General features: G+C 20.8%; 4 protein-coding genes across 4 annotated transcripts; 1 reads left to right on the top strand and 3 right to left on the bottom strand. All coding sequences in view use genetic code 6, as the record gives it.

Annotated features, from left to right (window-relative positions):
• Positions 1-164: 164 nt before the first annotated feature.
• Positions 165-7756, bottom strand: TTHERM_000630029 (kinase domain protein; the record flags this gene model as incomplete). Its single annotated transcript, XM_012799401.1, has 21 exons — positions 165-252; positions 493-582; positions 775-864; positions 1170-1259; positions 1546-1635; positions 1877-1966; positions 2259-2348; positions 2619-2708; positions 3007-3096; positions 3375-3464; positions 3711-3800; positions 4055-4147; positions 4473-4562; positions 4834-4923; positions 5200-5289; positions 5606-5695; positions 5942-6031; positions 6348-6437; positions 6728-6835; positions 7317-7406; positions 7641-7756. The coding sequence occupies 21 exons, from the start codon at positions 7754-7756 to the stop codon at positions 165-167; spliced, it is 1935 nt and encodes a 644-aa protein (XP_012654855.1).
• A 2341-nt stretch (positions 7757-10097) lies between these two features.
• Positions 10098-12248, bottom strand: TTHERM_00630050 (cyclic nucleotide-binding domain protein; the record flags this gene model as incomplete). The annotated part of the gene is made up of 1 exon (XM_001022738.1): positions 10098-12248. The coding sequence occupies one exon, from the start codon at positions 12246-12248 to the stop codon at positions 10098-10100; it is 2151 nt and encodes a 716-aa protein (XP_001022738.1).
• A 455-nt stretch (positions 12249-12703) lies between these two features.
• On the top strand, positions 12704-14646 carry TTHERM_00630060 (hypothetical protein; the record flags this gene model as incomplete). The annotated part of the gene is made up of 3 exons (XM_001022739.3): positions 12704-13465; positions 13516-13915; positions 14078-14646. The coding sequence occupies 3 exons, from the start codon at positions 12704-12706 to the stop codon at positions 14644-14646; spliced, it is 1731 nt and encodes a 576-aa protein (XP_001022739.3).
• A 969-nt stretch (positions 14647-15615) lies between these two features.
• Positions 15616-17547, bottom strand: TTHERM_00630100 (monooxygenase FAD-binding protein; the record flags this gene model as incomplete). The annotated part of the gene is made up of 1 exon (XM_001022740.1): positions 15616-17547. The coding sequence occupies one exon, from the start codon at positions 17545-17547 to the stop codon at positions 15616-15618; it is 1932 nt and encodes a 643-aa protein (XP_001022740.1).
• Between the last annotated feature and the right edge of the window lie 3749 nt (positions 17548-21296).

Here is a 21296-nt window from a genome sequence, read left to right as displayed (position 1 = left end):
TTAATTAATTAATTAAATTCTATTATAAAATTATTTATTTATTTTTAAATAAATAATGTTCAAACAAATCAGCCATTCAAAAAAAATAGTGATCTCAATTCACTAAATTTTTGAATAGCATTTATCTATATTCAAATAAATTTATATTTATTCATCCTATTTCATCACTTTTATATTTATAATGCAACTAATCTTTTATATTTAAGGCATTTTTCTTTCAAAATATATTTTTATTTGTTGACTTAGTTTCTACTATTAATATAAATTAGTTTAAATTACTAAAAAAATAAATAGAATTAAATTTTAAATTTAATATAATATTTTAAATCAATAAATAATTAAAATTTTAGCATAATAAATAAAAAGAAAAATAAGTCAAATAATTAAATAGTTAATAAATTAATTAATTAATTAAAAGAGTTATTTATATTGTTTTAAATTCCTTTTTATTTTCAAAAGGATCATAATCAAAAACAAATAAATTGTTTTTACTAAAAATTAAGGGTCAAATTTGAGAGATTAACACATTTTCTTAAACTAAAACATAAGCCTGATACACCTTTATCACCAATTTAATTTATACTTTAAAAATATTGAAGAAAAATAAATAGAGTTAGAATGAAAAAATATGAAATAATAAAATAAAAAAGTGAAAAATAAATCTAATAAATAGCTAATAAATAAATAAATAAATTAAAAGTGTCAATTATATTGTTTTAAATTGATTTTTATTTTCAAAAATATCACAATCCAAAATAAATAAACTATTTTTACTGTAGATTAAGGCTTAAATCTGAGAGATTAGTGCATTTTCCTAAACCAGAGCCTAAGCCTTATACACCTATATCACCAATTCTATTTGCACTTTTTAATTATTGAAGAAAAATATATATTTTATTGATTAGTTAATTAGAAGGAAAAAATGATGAAATAATAAAAAATTAATTAATAATAAAAACAATAGTTGATAATGAAAAAATGAGTTAAATTAATTTACAAAAAAGAAAGAAAGAAAGAAAAAAATAAAAAAACTCTACAAAATAAATTAAAAATTAAAATAAATCCTATAAAAAGCTGATAATTTAATTAATAGAGTTAGTTAATTATGTTTTTTTTAATTCATTTTTATATTAAAAAATATCACAATCCAAAATAAATAACTGTTTTACCCTAGATCAAGATACAAATTTGAGAGATTAATGCACTTCCCTAAGCCAGAACCTAATCCTGATGTACCTTCATCGCCAATTTCATTTCCACTTTTAAAAATTAAAGAAAAATATAAAATTAATTAGTTGATTAGAAAGAAAAATTGAAAAAAAATATGAAATAATTAGAAATGAAAGAATTATTATTAAATTAATAATAAAAGTAAAATTTGAAAATAAAAAATGAGATAAATTAACAAACAAATAAATTAAATAAAACAAAGAAAAATAAATCAAATAAAAAGCTAAAAAAAAATTAAAAGAGTAGTTATATTTTTTTAAAATTCATTTTTATATTCAGAAATATTACAATCCAAAACAAATAAAATTTTTTTACGATAGATAAAGTGTTAAATTTGAGAGATTAGTGCACTTTCCTAAACCAGAACCTAAGCTTAATCCGCCAATTACACCAATTTAATTTTCCCTTTTAAAAAGAAAAAAATATGAAATAATAATAAAATTAAAAGTTGAGAATGAAAAATGAGTTGAATTAACAAATAAACAAAGAAATAATAAAATAAATAAATAATAAATGCTAACAGAATAAAAAAAAAAATAAATCTAATAAAAAGCTAATAAATAATTTAAAGGAATTATATTGTATTGTTATAAATTCGTTTTTATATACAAAAATATCACAATCAAAGCAAATAAACTCTTTTTACTGAAGAAAAAGTGTTAAATTTGAGAGATTATTGCACTTTTCTAAACCTAAACCTAAGCCTTATACACCTTTATCATCAATTTCATTTTCCCTTTTTAAATATTGAAGAAAAAATATTTAGTTAATTTATTAGTTAGAAAGAAAAAATGAAGAAGTAATTTGAAATAATAAGTAATGAATGAATGAATTAGCTCATCTTAGAAAAAGTTTAAAATAAAAAATGGGTTCAATTAAAAAACAAATAAATAAATAAATAAAAAACCTAAAAAGAAAAATAAATCAAATAAAAAATTAATAAATAAATCAAAAGAGTTAGTAATATTTTTTTAAATTCATTTTTATTTTCAAAATATCATAATCCAATACAAATAAACCATTTTTACTCAAGATTAAGTGTCAAATTTTAGAGATTAATGCATTTTCCTAAACCAGAACATAAACCTTATATACCTTCACCACTAAATTAATTTTCACTTTTTAAATATTGAAGAAAAAATATATTGTTAATTATGAAATAATAATAAATTATTTTACCGTAAATCCTCATAAATTCTCACAATCATAAATTTTCACCATATTATCTTAATATTTTTAACAGTGAGGGGGGTAGGGGGTAGGGGTGGGGAGGTTGGTGAAAATTAATGAGGATTGACGGTATTTAATTAATTAATTAATAATTATAGTAAAAGTCTAAAATGAAAAAATTATTTAAATTTATAAACAAATAAATAAATAATTTAAACCTTAGATAAAGAGTCAAATTTGAGAGATTAGGGCACTTTCCTAAGCCAGAACCTAAGCCTGATGCACCTTCATCACCAAATTTATTAGACCTTTTTAAATATTGAAGAAAAAATATGTTAAGAATTAGTTAGTTAGAAGGAAAAAATGAAATAATAAGAAATGAATTAATCAATTAAGAATAAAAGAATAATTTTAAAAAGAAAAAAATGAATAAAATTTACAAACAAACAAAGAAATAAATTTTAAAAAAATAATACTAGCATAATAAACAAAAGAAAAATAAATCAAATAAAAGCTAATAAATAAATGAAAAGAATTATTTATATTGTTTTAAAAACCATTTTTATATTCAAATAATCACAATCCAAACAAATAAACTCTTTTTACTCAAGATAAAGTGTCAAATTTGAGAGGTTAGTGCACTTTCTTAAACGAGAACCTAAAGATGATACACCTTCATCGCCAAATTAATTTCTCCTTTTTAAATATTAAAGAAAAAATATTTTGATAATTGAAGGAAAAAATGAAGTAAGAAATAAACTAATTAATTATTAATAAAGCAAAATTTGAAAATAAAAAAAAAACAATTAAAACAATAAACAAAAAAACAAAATAAATAAAAAAGATAAGTAGAATAAAAAAAAAAAAAAATAAATCAAATAAAAATAATAAATAAATTAAAAAAGTGTAGGCTAAGTTATATTATTTTAAATTCATTTTTATTTTCAGAAATAAACAAAAAAAACTGTTTTTACGAAAGAATTAGAGATAAATTTGAGAGATTAGAGCATTTTCTTAAACCCTTACCTAATTTAGATGCTCCTCTTACACCAATTTAATTTTCGCTTTTAAATATTAAAGAAAAAATATATAGAGTTAGAAGGAAAAAGATAAAGAAAAAATATGAAGTTATAAGAAATTAATTGAAAATTAAAAATAAAACTTGAAAATAAAACAATGAGTTAAATTAACAAATAAATAAATAAATAAAAAACAAAACAAAGCACAATAAAAAAAAGGTAATAAATTGAAAAAAAATTTATTTTTATATTCAAAAATATCATAATCCTAAATAAACAAACTCTTTTTACTGTAGATTAAGTGTCAAGTTTGAGATTTAAACACATTTTCCTAAACTAGAACCTAAGCATGATGCAGTTTCATCACCAATTTAATTTTTACTTTTTAAATATTGAAGAAAAAACTTGAAGTTAATTAGTTATTTATAAGATGAAGAAAAAATATGTAATAATAAGAAATAAATAAATTAATTAATTCAAGATAAGACAAAAGCTGAAAATAAATAAATGAATTAAAAATAAACAAAGAAATTTTAAAAAACACAAGCAGAATAAAAAAATTAAATAAAAAGCTATAAAAAAATTAAAGTAGTTAATTTTGTTGTTTTTAAATCATTTTTTTAAACTGTTTTTACTAAAGAATTAGAGCCAAATTTGAGAGATTAGTGCACTTTGCTAAACCATTACCTAAACCTAATGCACCAATCGCACTAATTGCACCAATTTCACTTTTTAAATATAGAAGAAAAAAACAATTAACTTGTTCGCTAAAGGAAAAAATGTAATAAAATATAAATAAATAATAAAAGTAAATGTTAAAAATAAAAAAATTAGATAAAATAATATAGTAACAAAGAAATAAAAAGAAATACAAGCAAAATATAAAAAAAGAATAATTAATCAAATAAATATTAATAATTAAAGCTAGCTAATGAAAAGATTAAAAAAGTTATTTCATTTAAAATATATTTTGATAGCTAAAAATATCACAGCCAAAAATAAATAAATAAATAAATAAATAAATAAATAAATAAACAAACAAACTATTTTTACCTAAGTTCAAGTGTTAAATTTGAAAGATTAGTGCAATTTCCTAAGCCAGAACCTAAGTCTGATGTACCTTAATCACCAATTTAATTTTCTCTTTTTAAATATTGAAGGAAAATATTATAGTAAATTAGTTAGTTTGAAGGAAAAAATGAAGAAATAATAAGAAATGAACTAATTAATTAATAATAAAAGCAAAAATTAATGAATTAAAATAATAAACAAATAAATAAATAAAAATAAGAAATATAAATTAAATAAAGCTAATAAAAAAATAAATAAATTAAAGAGTTAGTTTGTTATATTGTTTTAAATTCATTATTTATTTTCAAAAATATCTTAATACAAACAAATAAAGTGTTTTTACTCAAGATAAAGTGTCAATTTTGAGAGATTAGTGCACTTTCCCAAACCAGAACCTAAATTTGATGCACCTTCCTCACAAATATAATTCTTACTTTTTAAATATTGAAGAAAAAACATCTTGTTATTAGTTAATTAGAAGGAAAAAATCAAGAAAAAATATGAAATAATAAGATATGAATTGATTAATTAATTAATAATAAATTAAAAAATTAAAAAAGTGAGTTTAATTGAAAAAAAAAACGAACATATGACAAAATATAAAAATATGAGGAAAATAAGAAAAGTGTTATTTTTGTTTTTTTTTAAATTTATTTTATATTAAAAAATATCCATCCTAATCGAATACAAGTAAACTGTATTTATTTACTTAAGTTTAAGTGTCAAATTTGAGAGATTAGTGCACTTTCTTAAACGAGAACATAATCTTGATGCACCTTCATCTCCAATTAAATTGTCTCTTTTTAAATATTAAGTAAAAGCATATTGTTATTAAGTTAGTTAGAAGGAGTAAATGAAGAAAAAATATGCAGTAATAAGAAATTAATTAATAATAAAAGGAAAATTTAAAAATTAAAAAATTAATTAAATTAATAAATAAATAAAAACACAATCAAAATAAAAAAGAAAAATAAACCAAATAAAAAGCTAATAAATAAATAAATAAATAAATAAATAAATAAATAAATAAATAAAAGAATTAATTTTTTTGTTTTAAATTCACTTTTAAATAAAAAAATATAACAAATAATCCAGAACAAACAAAATGTTTTTACTAAAGATAAAGTTTCAAATTTGAGAGATTAGTGCACTTTCGTAAACCAGAACTTAACCCAGATGCGCCTTTATCATTGATTTTATTTTGACTTTTTAAATATTGAAGAAAAAACTATAGTTAATTAATTTGTTAGTAAGAATGAAAAAATGATGAAAAGATATGAAATAATAAATAAATAATTAATTACTTAATTATGATAAAAGCAAATTTTGATTATGAAAAAATGAGTAAAATTAAAAAATAAAGATTTAAATATATAAAAACAAATTAAAAGAGTTATATTGTTTTAAATTCATTTTTATATTCAAAAATATCATAAAAAAACTAAATTTACAATAGAATAAGTTTCAAATTTGAGAGATTAAAGCACTTTCTTAAACCAAAACCTAAGCCTGATGCACCTTCATCGCCAATTTAATTTCTACTTTTTAAATATTATGAAAAAAAACATATTGTTATTTAGTTAAAAAGAAGAAGAAAATGAAGAAAAATATGAAATAATAAGATATAAATTAATAATAAAACAAAAGCTGAAAATGAAAAAATATATTAAATAAACTAAAAAAAAACTAAATAAAATAATAAAAAATAAGAAAAACATTAAATAAAATAATAAAAAATAAGAAAAACATTAAATAAAAAGTTAATAAATAAAATAATAAATAGTGTTAGTCTTATTTTTTTTAATTTATTTTCATATTTAAAAAAATCACAATCCAAAACAAATAAACTCTATTTACTCAAGATGAAGTGCCAAATTTGAGAGATTAGTGCACTTTCCTAAACCAGTACCTAAGCCTAATGCACCAATTGCACCAATTAAATTATTACTTGTTAAATATAGAAGAAAAATTATACAATTAATTAGTTAAATAGAAGGAAAAAATATGTAATAATAAAAAATGAACTAAAAATAAAATTAAAATTTCAAAATGAAAAAATGATTTAAATTAACTAAAAAAAATAAATAAATAAATAACACAAGCAGAATAAAAAAATAAGAAAAATAAATGAAATAAAAATCTAATAAATAAATTAAAAGTAAAGTATTAGTTAAATTGTTTTAAATTTTTTTAGTATTCAAAAATATAGCAATCTAAAACAAAAAAACTGTTTTTACGAAAGATGAAGTGTTAAATTTGAGAGATTAGTGCACTTTCCTAAACCAGAACCTAAGTCTGATGCTCCTTTATCACAAATTGTACCTTCTTTAACATATTCATTATTTCTTTTTAAATATTGAAAAATAAATATAATGTTAATTTTTTAGTTATAATGAAAAAAATGAAGAAAATTATAGATAATAATAAAGAAATTAATTAATTAATATAAAAGCAAAAGTTGAAAATTTAGTTAGTTAAATTATCAAATATATAATGAAATAACTAAATTAAAAAGCACTAGTAGAATAAAAAAAAGAAAATTGAATAAAATTGATAAAAAAATTGAAAAAATAGAAAGAGTAAAATTAGCTTAAAATCATAAAAATTATATGATATTTTATTATAGGACCAGCAATAAAATTAAAAGTTGAAAATAAAAAATGACTTAAATTAACAAACTGAAAAACAAACAAATAAAAAAAAGAAAAATAAATCAAATAAAAATCTAATAGTTAAATTAAAAGTATTTGTTTTATTGTTTTAAATTAATTTTTATATTAAAAAATATCAAAACTCAAATCAAACAAACAAATAAACTCTTTTTACTCAAGATCAAGTGTCAAATTTGAGAGATTAGTGCAATTTCCTAAACCAGAACCTAATCCTGATGCACCAGTTTGACCAATAATATTAAATCTTTTTAAATATTAAAGAAAAAATATTTAATTAATTAGTTTGAAAGAAAATATGAAGAAAAAATATGAAAAAATAATTTAAATTAACAAATAAAGAAATAAAGAAATAAATAAAAAAAAGATAAATAAATGAAATAAAAATCTAAAATAAATTAATTAAAATATTTATTAAGTTATATTATTTTAAATTCATATTCAAAAATATCATAATCCAAAACAAAAAAACTGTTTTTACTAAAGATAAAGTGTCAAATTTGAGAGATTAGTGCACTTTCCTAAACCAGAACCTAATCTTTAAGCACCATGAGCACCAATTTTAATTGAACTTCTTAAATATTGAATAAAAAACATACAGTTAATTAAATAGTTAGAAGGAAAAAGGAAGAAAAAATAGGAAATATAAAAATAAATAATAATAATCATTTAAGAAAATTTTTAAGTTAAAATAATTAGAAATATTTATTTATTAATTTGCTATAATATAATTGAATTTATTTTTTAGATGATAATTTAAATTAGAAAAATAATATTACAAATTAGATGAAAATTAAATTTAAATAAATAAACATTAATATTAATAAATTAAATATACTTCAGAACTAAATGGATATCCTAAAAAGATTAAATTGAAGAGTTTAAAAACTTATTTTATTAATAAAAATAATTTAAATGTTATTTATAAACAAATAAATATTATTACTTCTTAAGTGCTGTAAAAATATTTTTTTTTTGATATCATTTATTTTTTTTCAAAAATATTGAAAACTAATTTATGGAATTTAATTAATAAATTAATTATTAGGATATTAATAAATTAATTAACTTTTAATATGAAATTAATTTAGATAAAAAAAAAAATAAACAAGATACAAATTTATAAATTAAAAAAAAAATCATAAAAACAAATGTCAGTGTACCATTAATTATTAAATCAATATTTCTATTAAAAATTATATATATAAAATAATAATAATAATAATCAAATTAATGGGTTTTCTGTCATATGTTAATAAAATATTTTCAATTGGTATAGTTCAATTTTAAAATGTTATATTTTTATGTTTGTTTTAATCTATTAAAAAGGTAAATAAATATTCATATTTATTAAAATATATTCAATACATATTTAAGAAATCATCATATTTATTAGTGATCTACCGAATAAGACTTTTTTTGATTTTTTTAGGTTCGAAGCAGAATTTTTAGGTACCTTTTTTTATTATTTTATATTTTCTTTAAATTTCCTACTAGAGAAATAATTATTAGAGGATGGCAATAATAATAATAATCTCATTTACTACGAGAAAACCACAGTATAAATTTAGAAGGTTTTTTGCTGTTAATGTGTTTTAGAATGAAATTCAACTTTTTTTTTTCTTCTATTTTTTAAATTGGAATAATTAAATTAAATTTATTAATTTAAATAATTTTTAGCATAATTTCCCTTTCTCTATTGAAGGCAATAAAAATGGATTTATATATTTTTCATAAGCCTTTCTTAAAGTAATTTGAAATTTAAAACGGTCTATTAAATTGCAAATAGAGTATTATTGAAATTAAATTTTTAAATGATAACTAGTAAGTAAGCAAATCTATATTTAGCATAATAAAAAATAAAATTAATATTTGTCTAAAGCCACATATATTTTTATTTGAAATTTAATAAATAAACCCAAAAATAAATCACACAAAATATTTATATTTATTAATTTAATCCAAAAAATCTACTTTAATTATGACACAAATTAAATAAAAGAGCAAACTAAAAAATTTTATTTTGAGCTATACTATCTTTCTATAAGATAAAAGTAAAATTTAAATGTTTGATTTAGAACTTAAATGACTGACTGACTTACAAACAATTCATATTTGGTTATATAAAAACTAAATTTAGTTATTTATTTTTTAGAGACTTATTTTTCACATCATAAATAATTTAAAATTGAATCCCCAAATTATGTATATGATTGATTAACTTACTCATAAATATATATAATAATATTTTAAATAAAATTATTTTCATTCTTGTATATTTTTTTCTACTTTTTATTTTATAGACTTTAACTAGACTCTTACTAAAAAATGTTCTATCTTTAATTAAAATTATAAAAATAGAAGAATAAATTAAATGATAAATCTATTTTATGTGGTATTAGTAAATATTAAATTCAGTCTTTTTATATTTTAATATTGCGATTATGTAAGAATAAAATTATTAGAAAATAGTTAAATTTACTCTTTTATTTCAATAAACAATTATAAATTAACAGAATAAATTAATTGGTTGAATTTTTACAAATTATCTTTATATTGTATTTCTTTTCTTTAACAAATATGCATAACATACAGCTTGCAAAATTCTTTTTATTATATATTTGTTTATATTAATATTTATATATAAGTTTTTCATTGATTTTCTTTCTTTATTTCTTTTATTTTTATATTATTGGGAAGATTTTTCTAATAATTATTTTAAATATTACTAATCGTGATATCATTAATGGCGGGTGGTGTTTCAAACGCTATATAAATAATATTCAATCTTATAAGGTAAATTTAATTTGGTAAAAATATAAAAGATTTACAGTGTACTAGAAGAGAATGTAAATTTCATACAAAATATTTATAATGATTTTATAAATTGTAAAGTATTAATTATTTAATTAAATTCGTGTGGTTTATTATTAGGTTTTCAATAAATTTCGTTTGCTAATAAAGAGACTTTGCTCTATTTGTTAATTCTTGGTAATATATATTTATTTGATTTATTATTTTAGGCAAGATTTTTTGGATATGAATCTTAATTGTTACTTTAAATGGAATTTAATTTTTTACTGTCTCCTATCAGCAATCCTGAATTTATTAATTGGTCTATCATATTTTTTTGCATTTAAAGAGATTCGTTTTAATTAATTTTTTATTATTTTTCTTCATATACTTTTTTATTTTTAAGCAAATTAGTGTCTGATCTGCTTGATACTAACTTGCTATGAGGCTTAGAATTTAGATTTTGTTTGGCATTTTTTTTATTGTTGTATTTATGTATAAAAATCTCAGTCTAGAAAGAATCTACACCCTTAGTCTTATGCTGAAGCATGTCTGTTTACTTAAGCAACATTTAATTTAAATGATCTTCTTATTTTTCAAGCTTATTAATGTGAGACAATTCATTTAATATTGAGGTTTTTATATCTCTTTAAGTATTTCCTTAATTATTTGAGTTCATATTAGGTGTTGAGTCATCTCCAACAGATAGTTTTCTTTATATTTATTTACTACTTTTATTGAAAATACTTGCTTTGAAACTCAAATTATTAAGATTTGAATTCTTCTCAAGATTTAAGCTTCTATCAGAATTCTATAAAAAATTTAAAGTGGTAAAATTTTCATTATTTGAATTTTATTAATTATTAGGTTTTTGATTTTTTTTAATTTATCTATTCTAGTTGATTTCATCATATATTTAATATTTATCTAAAGTAACTTTTGGTAAAAAAGGTAGGCGATGCTAAAAAATATTTGCTTATCTCACAGAATTTACCAATTCATTATTAAAGCTCTGAACTATATCGTTTTTATAATTATTCCACATTATATTTTCAATATATTATCTTTTTATTTTTTCACTTGATGGGTAATGTTTAATAGAAGATTCAAATTACTTATATACATCCAAAGGAACGCAACTTTTTAAGTCTTAGAGAGTGATAGTTAATATATCACAGTCAGTTGTTGATACTGCAGTATAAGGAATTTCTTAATTGTTAAATACTTCATAGTCTCCAAAAACATTACCATTTCCTATTTCTTCCAATTAAACATCAATTGTTTTATATCTTTTAAGTCTAATTTCTTCTGGTGTAGGGTCTTTGTAATCATCCAAAATGCTATTGCTCTTATAGTCAATTCTAAATTTTAGTGTCGAAACGAGCTTAACTATTCCGTTTCTGACAAAAAATATTCCCTTTGGCTTTTCTCCTTACTTAATTATTATTGTATTTTTAGAGCATTAGGTCAATGTAGTTTTAGTAGAAAGCTTGAGAATATCTTTTTATAACATTTCTCTCATTTACCACAAATTAGTATAGAAATCAACCATAATACTTATTTTAGCATTTTTACTCTAGGATAAATATTTTTCAAATATCTGCTTTTTTAACACCAGTAAGTTAGTCGTGTCCAAACAAACTGCAGTTGCAGTTCTATTTTCATTAAAAAGCAAACCTAATTCTCCAAAAGCATCTCCAGATTCTAATCTTGCCACTTCTCTAACTCCAACTCCTAATATATTTTGCGAGATATTGTCACCTTTTTGGTCAATAATCTGGCTTTTACGAACAGATTTATTTGGGCTATTTTCCTTTTTTTGTTGTGGCATATTTTTTTCGTTTTCATTTTATTAATTGCTGCTATCTACTGCCTAATTTTGATTTTTGTTCTAATCAATTTTAATAAATGTATCAGCATCATTTGCTGTTCTAATATATAATCCTATAATACCATTTAAAATAATATAAAATTTGTCAGCAACATCTCCTTATCTAAATAGTATATGATCAAGTGGCCAACTTTCTAATTCCAAATTTTTTAAAACTTCAGCATAGTGAGTAGAATCCTAGTAAGACTGCAAAAATTTTACCTTCCTCAAACATTCTTTCATAATCTAAATATGCTCAGGTCTTCTTTACTCAGCAGGTATTTAAAGTATTTCAATTAACACCTTCGCATCTTAAGTATTAACCGAAATAGGTTTCACTTTTGCAGTTGATTAACTTTCCTAAGTCTTCTCAGTATTATCTTCTTCGCTATTTTTAAGATCTTCCTTACTTATTAGGTGCTTCATAATTTCTATTAAAACTTTTTTTAATGAATTTTTGATATTAAAATAAAAATAACTGAATGAATGAATGAATAATTTTGCATCACAAAATAAATTAATAATTTCACAAAATCTTTAATAGAATTTGATAATAAATTTTAATGTAAACCATTATCATTTATTTAAATACTCCAGTAACATTAAATATCTATGTATTCATAATAGAAATTTAATTATACTAGATTAATTCTTCGAAAATAATATCACAAATTAAAAATAATATCTAAAGAAATAAAAATATTATTAACATTTCACCTAAACAAAAACAAACAAATCATTAATATCTTTTTGCATATTAATTCAAATGCAAAAATTAATATATATATTTTGATTTATTAATCCTACTTTGCAAAAAAGAATTAATTTAATTAATTAGTATTTTTTGAAATTAATAATAATTATAAATAAGATATAAATGAATGGAGAATAATACTACTAAGATTGAAAAAAACTATCTAAGCAGCCAAAAAAATACAACATCGTTTTTCTCAAATGGAATTATTTTAGACCCGAAGACAGCAGCTAACCTGTAATAAGAAAATATTAAAACCCACTTAAAGTAATCAAAAGCAGAGGGAAATTATGAGAAAACAATTTACTTAAAGCATCTACTGACTAATAAAATAAATGTGCCTTCCAACTAAATGCTGTCAAAGGCTGGAAAGTTCTATAATTATAGAAGCTACGGCTATGAAACAATTTACTAACAAAATAAGATTAAAATAGCAGATGTTATAAAGCAATTCGATAAAAATTAACTTGACACAAAAATAGATCAAGAGAATGACTAAGAAGATTAGCTTAGCAATTAATAAAAAAAGACTGAAAGTGGCAAAGTTGTAAATTATTAAGAAAATAAAAAAATATTTAGGTCATACTCCCCACAAGATAGAAGTGAGGATGTCTTGTTTGATAAAAATTAGTCATATAAAGTTCTAAACACTACTTGTCTTTAGTTTAAAAGAGAAAAAAAAGATAAAATAAATTAGATTATTTCAAAAAATAAGTTGCTTCCTAATTCGAAGCACTCTTCTGCTTTTACTCGATTAGAAAGGGAAAGACTAATAGAATTAGATCATAAATTCGATAATGATTCTTCGAACTTAAATTATCATCCTATTTATGACTAAATCTTTCCTTCATCAACACCTCACAAATTTTTACCTCTTCCTTCTACTTAGGTGAACTTAATTTCTCACTTTTAATTTTAAACAAAATTTATTTTAAATAGAGAAGACAAGAAATGCAGATGGCTCCAGACTGCATTATTAGGGGAAATCTTTGTGAATATAAAATAAGAAGTGTAACTTAAGAAATGAAAAAGTACTCTGACAAGATTGTGTCTCTACTGAAAAAGCTTGAAGAAATTGAAGCCTAATATGAACTTTAAAAAGATAAACTTCAAAAGGATGACCCTTAGAAGATAAGAGATATGCTGGATATCATTTAAGAAAAAAAGAGACTTATTGGAGAAGAAATATTAGAAAATTAGAAGTTATTTATTCAAGCAAGAACAGAATACGAATTGCTTATAGGAGAAAATCTAGATTAACAAGATCAAGATGCTTTCAATTAAATTCCTGATAAGATAAAATCTCATGAAGCAAACTATCTATTTAATAAAATCAAAAGTAAGTAAAACAATAATAAAATAAACTAAAATGTCATAATTAATATATATATATATATATATTAAATAGTCAATAAAAAATATTTTAAAATTAAATAGAAAAGATATTGATTTATATTAAATATCATTTTATTAATTCATGATAATTTTTAAAAATAAATAGGTAGAGGCCCGTTATTTCCTGAGCAAAATGTAAAAGACTTAAATGAGAGACTATATAATAATTATAAGGGTAATTAGATATGTGAATAAGGTACTTTCTACTTTGATAGAACTAGAGGAAGAGATTAACTGTTCAAACCAGTTATAGGTCCTGAACATTATGATCATTACAAATAATATGAAAATGCACACTTTCATAAAACAGCTGACTTAGTTCATTTGAGTAAGCAAGATACTAAATTTACATACTACACAAAACATGACTACCATGCCTAATAAAATGACAAATCAGATAAAATTCCTATTGATTGGCATAAAATTGTTGAAGGCTAGTAAAAACTATCTAATTATACCAAATAACCAAACTACACAAACTTTTAAACATAAATAAACAGAGATAAACCAAACTCTCACTAAATTAGAACTATTAAAGTCAATACTAATTTTTACAGTATTAACTAAAATCAAAACCTTCCTAAATTTAATTCTTCAACGAGATCCTTATCTCCACCAAAGCGCCAAATTAATAAATTTGATAATTCTTTGTTAGATTAAAATTTATTTGAGTGATTTGTTCATTGTAACATATTTTTGAAAAAAAAATTTTATCACAATAATTTAAATTAATTAAACACTTTATATAAAATTATAAAAAATGCACCGACCGGGAATCGAACCCGGGTCAAAGCGATGGCAACGCTCTATTCTACCACTAAACCATCGGTGCTTTCGGTGATAATATTAAATATGTCCAAATAATCTTCTTTAAAATTGATTTTTTCTTCGTATAAAAATTATTTTCAATAATTAATTAATTAATTATTACTATGAATTTCATAAAATAAAATTTCGTTAAAAAAAAGATAGAATACATATTCCTATATAACTTATAAAAAATGCACCGACCGGGAATCGAACCCGGGTCAAAGCGATGGCAACGCTCTATTCTACCACTAAACCATCGGTGCTTTCGGTGATAAACTTATAATTTTTCAAACAATCTACAACAAAGTTAATTAATTAATTATTAATCTATGAAAATAATTTTTGGTATAATTAATTAAATTTTATAATTAAAATTTCAGCTGATTTAAAAATGTATGTATGAGTTAAATAATTAATTACTAATTTTTTTAAATTAAATAAAATAAAATATAAAAAATGCACCGACCGGGAATCGAACCCGGGTCAAAGCGATGGCAACGCTCTATTCTACCACTAAACCATCGGTGCTTTCGGTGATATTAATATAGTAAATAGTATTGTTCTTTTCTTTAAATTGTTTTAATTTTAAATAAATAAATATTTAACGTAATTTATTCAAAAGAAAACAACTTTTTTTCTTAATTTTTTTACAAAAATAATTGTTTCTGATAGGAAATGTTATATATCAGAAAATGTGACTAATAATTTATATTTTTAAATTAGCTTTGAAAACAAAATAATTTCTTAAATTGCTTTTGTGTTGAAATAATTAAAGGAAAAGAGTTTAAAAAACAACAAAAAATGCAAACTTTTTGCAATATAAATAAATGTCTTTCAGTAGTTATTTTAAACTTTTGTTATTTCACCTTTGTATGTAAGAACATTGTATTTTCCATTTAGATACGATAGTTCTACATTATATTTCCATCCATTTTCAGTTCCTATAGTCTCTGCTTTAATTTTAGGAGCTAAAAACTAAGGTATTTTAATTTTGAGATTAGTGAAAGGTATTTTGAAATAGATTCCTTCGCTCTAATGGTAGAATGTTCTATTATCCCCCTTTTCTTCTAGCCTCATTACGATAACGAAGTTAAAGATTTCTTCATATAACTTTTCCTCCTTTACATATTGTAATGAGTCGAATGTATTTACCTAACCACAGCTATTAATAAATTATCTATACCATAATTCACTTCCATCTTCATTACAAGTGACACCTAGAATTACCTTACCATTATTCATATTCTAAGGTAATTGCAATAACTTTTCTACTGCATTTACAAAATAATTATTGTCAGAATAAATAGTGCAATTTCCTTCTGCAACACAGCTTTATTTATTAAAATCTACACTTATTTACTTACTGTCTAGCTATTTGGGCTTATTTATATGAAAATCTACTAATCCTTTTGGGTAATTATAGAAATTTGGACCAATTATTCTTGTATAAAGCCCTTATCCAAGGTTAGGGGCAGTATAGCTCCATCCTAAGCAGAATTAATGAGTCTTGTCGAAAATAAATGTTTTAAACTTTCCTGACCATGCTTTAAAGAAGGCATTTCTGAATTATTCTGCTCTTCCATCTAATCTTCCTATCTAATGAACCATCGGCACAAGAGTTTGCACAATATGAGCTCTAAGTCTTCTTTTCTAAACATAATTAGATATGATATTATTCTTCACAAAATCCGTTTCTTTCATGCATTATTCGAAGCTATATTATAAATTCCTATTCCTGCTTTCTTTGAGCAATGCTTAGTAAATAGAACTAGAAAGTTAGAGAGCATCTTCTATTGCTAAACATGCTCCTTATGCTAGATTAGGAGCCATAGCATGACAAGCATCACCTAATAATACAATTCTTCCCTAAGACCATTCCTTCATTTTTGGTAGCTCATATATAGGAGTCTTAACTATTTCTTCTGATTTGGTGCTATTTATAACTTAATTAGCTAATTTACCAAAATCCTTGAAATAATATAATAACTCTTCTTTCTCTTATTCACTAATAACTTCTGTTTTAGAAGATTTTGGTTCATCTTCAATCAGACCATCTGATTAAGAAAAAAATGAAATATTATGTTCGCCTACTGCAAACCAATAACATTAAGGATCTTTTAAACCTACTATGCCAAATCTTCTATATGCTCCCCAAGCTTCAAAAGCAGCTGAGTTAGATAATTCTGAATTATTGCTAACACCTTAATAGTATGAATATCCTGCATATCTAGGCTATATTTCTGGAAAAATAGATTATCTAACTTTAGAATGTAAACCATCTGCACCAACCAACAAACTTGTTTCTAAAATTGTGCCATCATTAAGCGTAATTCTTACTAAATTATCAAGTTATTCAATTTATTCCACTCTTTTTCCAAGGAGGAGCTAATCAGAAGGGAATGATTCTCTAAGAGTTTTTTAAAGGGTACCTCTCCTTAAACACAAGCAGGAAGTCAATCTATCAATTCTGTTTGATGGCCTGACAAGCCAATCATCTAATTATTTTGATCTGTAGCCTGCACAGAACATTACCCTACCATCTTCGTCAAGCTTTTTTTCCAAACCTAATTATTTTAAAGCCATTTGAGCTGGTCCCCATAAACCAATTCCTTATCCAACTTTTGAATCAAATTCTTTTGCTTGATCTATGATTAAGGGCTTAAAACCATATTTTGTGCATGATAAACCAAATGTAAGCCCACCTATTCCACCACCACAAACAATAATAGGGAAATATTGAGCAACTTACTTTGTTATTTAACTCATTTTGTATATCTATTTCTAAGTACTCTATAATATTTAACAAATATCTTTGAATTAATTAATTAAATAATTAATCATTCCTATCTTTTCTAATATCTGACTAAACAAACATATATTTTAGTATTATTAACAAATAAATAAAAACAATAATAAAATTAAGTAAGTAAGTAAGTATTTTAGTAAAAAGATATTTATTTTCAAATTTTTACTATTATAATATTTATTGGTTTAAATAAAAAATTTTACTTGATACTTTCTAAAAGTTTTTTAAATTATATACCAATCAACATCTATTATAGCCAAATGCCTAATTAAAATCTAGTGGTTTGGGTATTAATGAGTTTTTTTCAAAAATTTTGGGTATTAATTATAATCGCCATTAATAAAGGAGAACATACAGAATTTGAATTTATTTAAAAGTTAGAAAATATATTTTAGACATTTAGTTAAATTGATACTAAATTTTATTTTATTTAAAATTTATTGCAAAGAAATAAAAATAAATATATAAATTAAAATCATATTTTTAGGATTATTATTATCAAAAAATAATTAATTAATTTTTGAATGAAAAACAAAAATATGAAGCAAAAAGTTTATTCTAAGAAATAAATAATGATCAAATTTAAAATTCAAAATTTTACTTTTTTATTAAATGATTTATTTATTTCCAAATATGAAATAAAGAGCTTAATCAATATTTAAATTAGGAAATTCAATTAATTGTTATTCTAAAATATTTTTATTATAGAATTGCATAAATAATAAGTTAATTTATTATGTTATTTTTGAATTAAATATAAAATTGAATAAAAAATTTGTTTTAATAATGCATATTCAATTAATTACTAAAAAACAGATATCTTTTGAAAAGGAAAACCAAGAAAAAAGCTTTGTATAATATTAAAGATGATTATTGTCTTAATTGATGTTTATATAAATGAATGAAAATTGTTTTTTCTACGATCTAGCCAAATTAAATTTATTTATAAGCAGATTCAAATCATTTAGATAAACATAATTTACTTTAAATTTTTTATTTTTTAAAGCAACTTTTATAAAATAAGATGAAATATTTATCTAAAATTGAAACAATTGTTTAAAAATTAAATATTTAAATGTTGAAATATTCCCTTTATTAGTTTTTTCCTTAAATTGATTTTTGAGTTACGATAAGATGAAAGTTAGTAAATTTAAATTTTGTGAAAAAATTATGTTTAGAAAAATTTTATTATGTGTAAAAATGGTTTAATCCTTAAACATGAAGAGTATCCTTCTAACTAACTATCTATCTATCTCCCTACCTACATACCTACCTACTAAACTATTGAATTTCATTAATTAGTTCTATTTTATTACTCTATTAAATAAGATAAGTCTATTTTCCTCCATTTAAAATACTAAATAATATTTAATCCTAGTCTATATATTTTTGAAACAGAGGGGAAATCAATGAAGTGAATGATTTTTAACTTAGAAATCTATGAAAAGAAAATAAATAAGATTAAATAAGAAAACCAAAAGATTTTTCATTTATCCTTTCATTCTATTTTGCTTAAAGATGTTTAGTGTTTGTTGTTGTAGTAAAAATATTAAATGTTATATCAAGCAGAATACAAAATAAGATTTAAAATATAATTCAGGCTTCAGAAGTGTTAATTTTAATAGTTAATTAATTTCCCTTTTATGTTAATAAGTTAAAATAGACTCAAAGGAAACATAAAATAAAACAGCTAAATTTTAAATCATTATCGAAAAATTTAAAGTAATTAATAAATTAACTATCTATCTATCTATAAATTGTGTAATCTTTTTTTTATGTTTTGCTCCCTATTCATTTCAAATTTCAAAGTAAAAATCTAATGAGTTTTAAGATAAAATCAAATCCTTTTGCTTATTTTAAGAAATAAATTTGAGAAAACAATTTTTTTAATACATAAATAAGAGTGCATTTATAAAATAAAAATCATCTGAGAAAGCTACTTTCGAAATATTTGGAGAGGAAAATCTAATACTTATATGATTATAAAAATATAGAAGGATGGTTATCAATTATATCGACAATGAAAAACACATTCAATTATTTTATTTAATTCAGGCTTTATATTAACCGGGCTAAATAAATAACGCTTTTAATTATTCCGGGTTTTTTATCAATATAGATAAATAACAAATTTTAAAGATTGATAAATAATGAATTTTAAATGATGATTAGGTGTTTTTAATTTTCGATTTTTTAATTGCAATAATTTACTTCATTTTATTTAAAAATATTTTTTTTAGAGTCTGCCTTCAACCAAAGTTATTCATTAGCCATTCAGCTCCACTTGAATAAAAAATATTTATGTATTCTTTATGTAAAAAGAGTATAAAATTTAAACTGTAGAACACTATATACAATTAATTGGGTTTGTTTTTAATGAGAAAAATATATTAATAAACGAGTAAGCAGGGGAAATAGCTTGAAATCAGATCAAATGGTTTTTTAAAATTCTGGTAAATACTTAAGAAGACAAATTTTAATAATATTTAATCAGAATCGTTTTTTTACCTGACAAACTAGCTAACTTAATTTTTATGACACATTATTGTTTTAATATTCGTTTCTCTATAAAAAAGAATATTATATGCAATTTTATAAGTAAAACCAAGGAAGGAAAAAAAGCAATTATTTTATTGAAAAAAATTGATATATAATAAAATATTATCACGTTGTTTCAAACTGAATTTAATACAGTTTAAAGAACAAAATTAATTTATAGATAGGAGAGAGCCACACAAATAGCTTAATAAATTGATAAATTTAAGGAGGAAATTATTTAATAAATGTAGATGCATAAAAAAAAAATTAATTAAAATTAGATAATTATATCGAATTCATTTAACATAAATTTTTACTGTTTATTATTATTTTAGAAGAGCGAGCATTGAATTCACCTGATTTTTTTTTTTTGTTGTTTATTGTTTCTAGAATTCAAAAATAAAAACTGTTTTTGCTTATAAAAGGCTACAAAAGTAAGTAAGTAAGTTAGTAAATATTCAAATTAACAGTTATCCTTTTGTGTTGTTGCTATAAAATAATGATTTTTTTATCATTTAAGATTCAGAGAAGCTAATCAAAATAAATTTTATAGAAATTTTTTATTTTTAAAATTTAAATAGATCAATGAAATAAAAAATTGTAATATCTATTTTTTAATTTTATTTTTTATGAAATTAACTTTAAAATGAAATAAAATGTATTAATACTTATGTCATAAACTTCATATTAAAAAGAGGAGAAAGTATCTAATTTTTATTTCCATATTTTCCTGTTTATATTTTGGCATAATTTAAGATAATGCAAAAATTTAACATCAACTAACGAAAATTTAGCTAAAGAAGCTTTTAGAAAAATTTCATTTAAAAAAGTTCTAAAATTAGGAATTTGAAAAAAAAATTTATTAAAATCAAATCAATTTCAAATAATTTAAAAAAACTCCTTCTCTTATTTTCTTTTTTGATTGATTTAAAGTAAATGAAGAACATTTAGAATTTTTAAGTTAAATGATATTAAATCTATTATATTTATAGCAAATATTGAAGAGGAATTTACTAATTTTTATTTATATTGCTTTTTGAAAATATTTGAAGAGTTTTTTTAAAAAACCTATAACACACTTAGTAGAAATAAATTTTTTAAACATAAATGAATTATTTTTATTTCAGGTAAATTTTAATAAGCCAGATTTTAATAAAATTTCACGAGATAA

This window comes from Tetrahymena thermophila, assembly GCF_000189635.1.
Source record: "Tetrahymena thermophila SB210 genomic scaffold scf_8254470, whole genome shotgun sequence".
Lineage (NCBI taxonomy): Eukaryota > Ciliophora > Oligohymenophorea > Hymenostomatida > Tetrahymenidae > Tetrahymena > Tetrahymena thermophila.
Note: the sequence above shows the minus strand (reverse complement) of the source record. Positions and strands in the feature narration are given on the sequence as shown.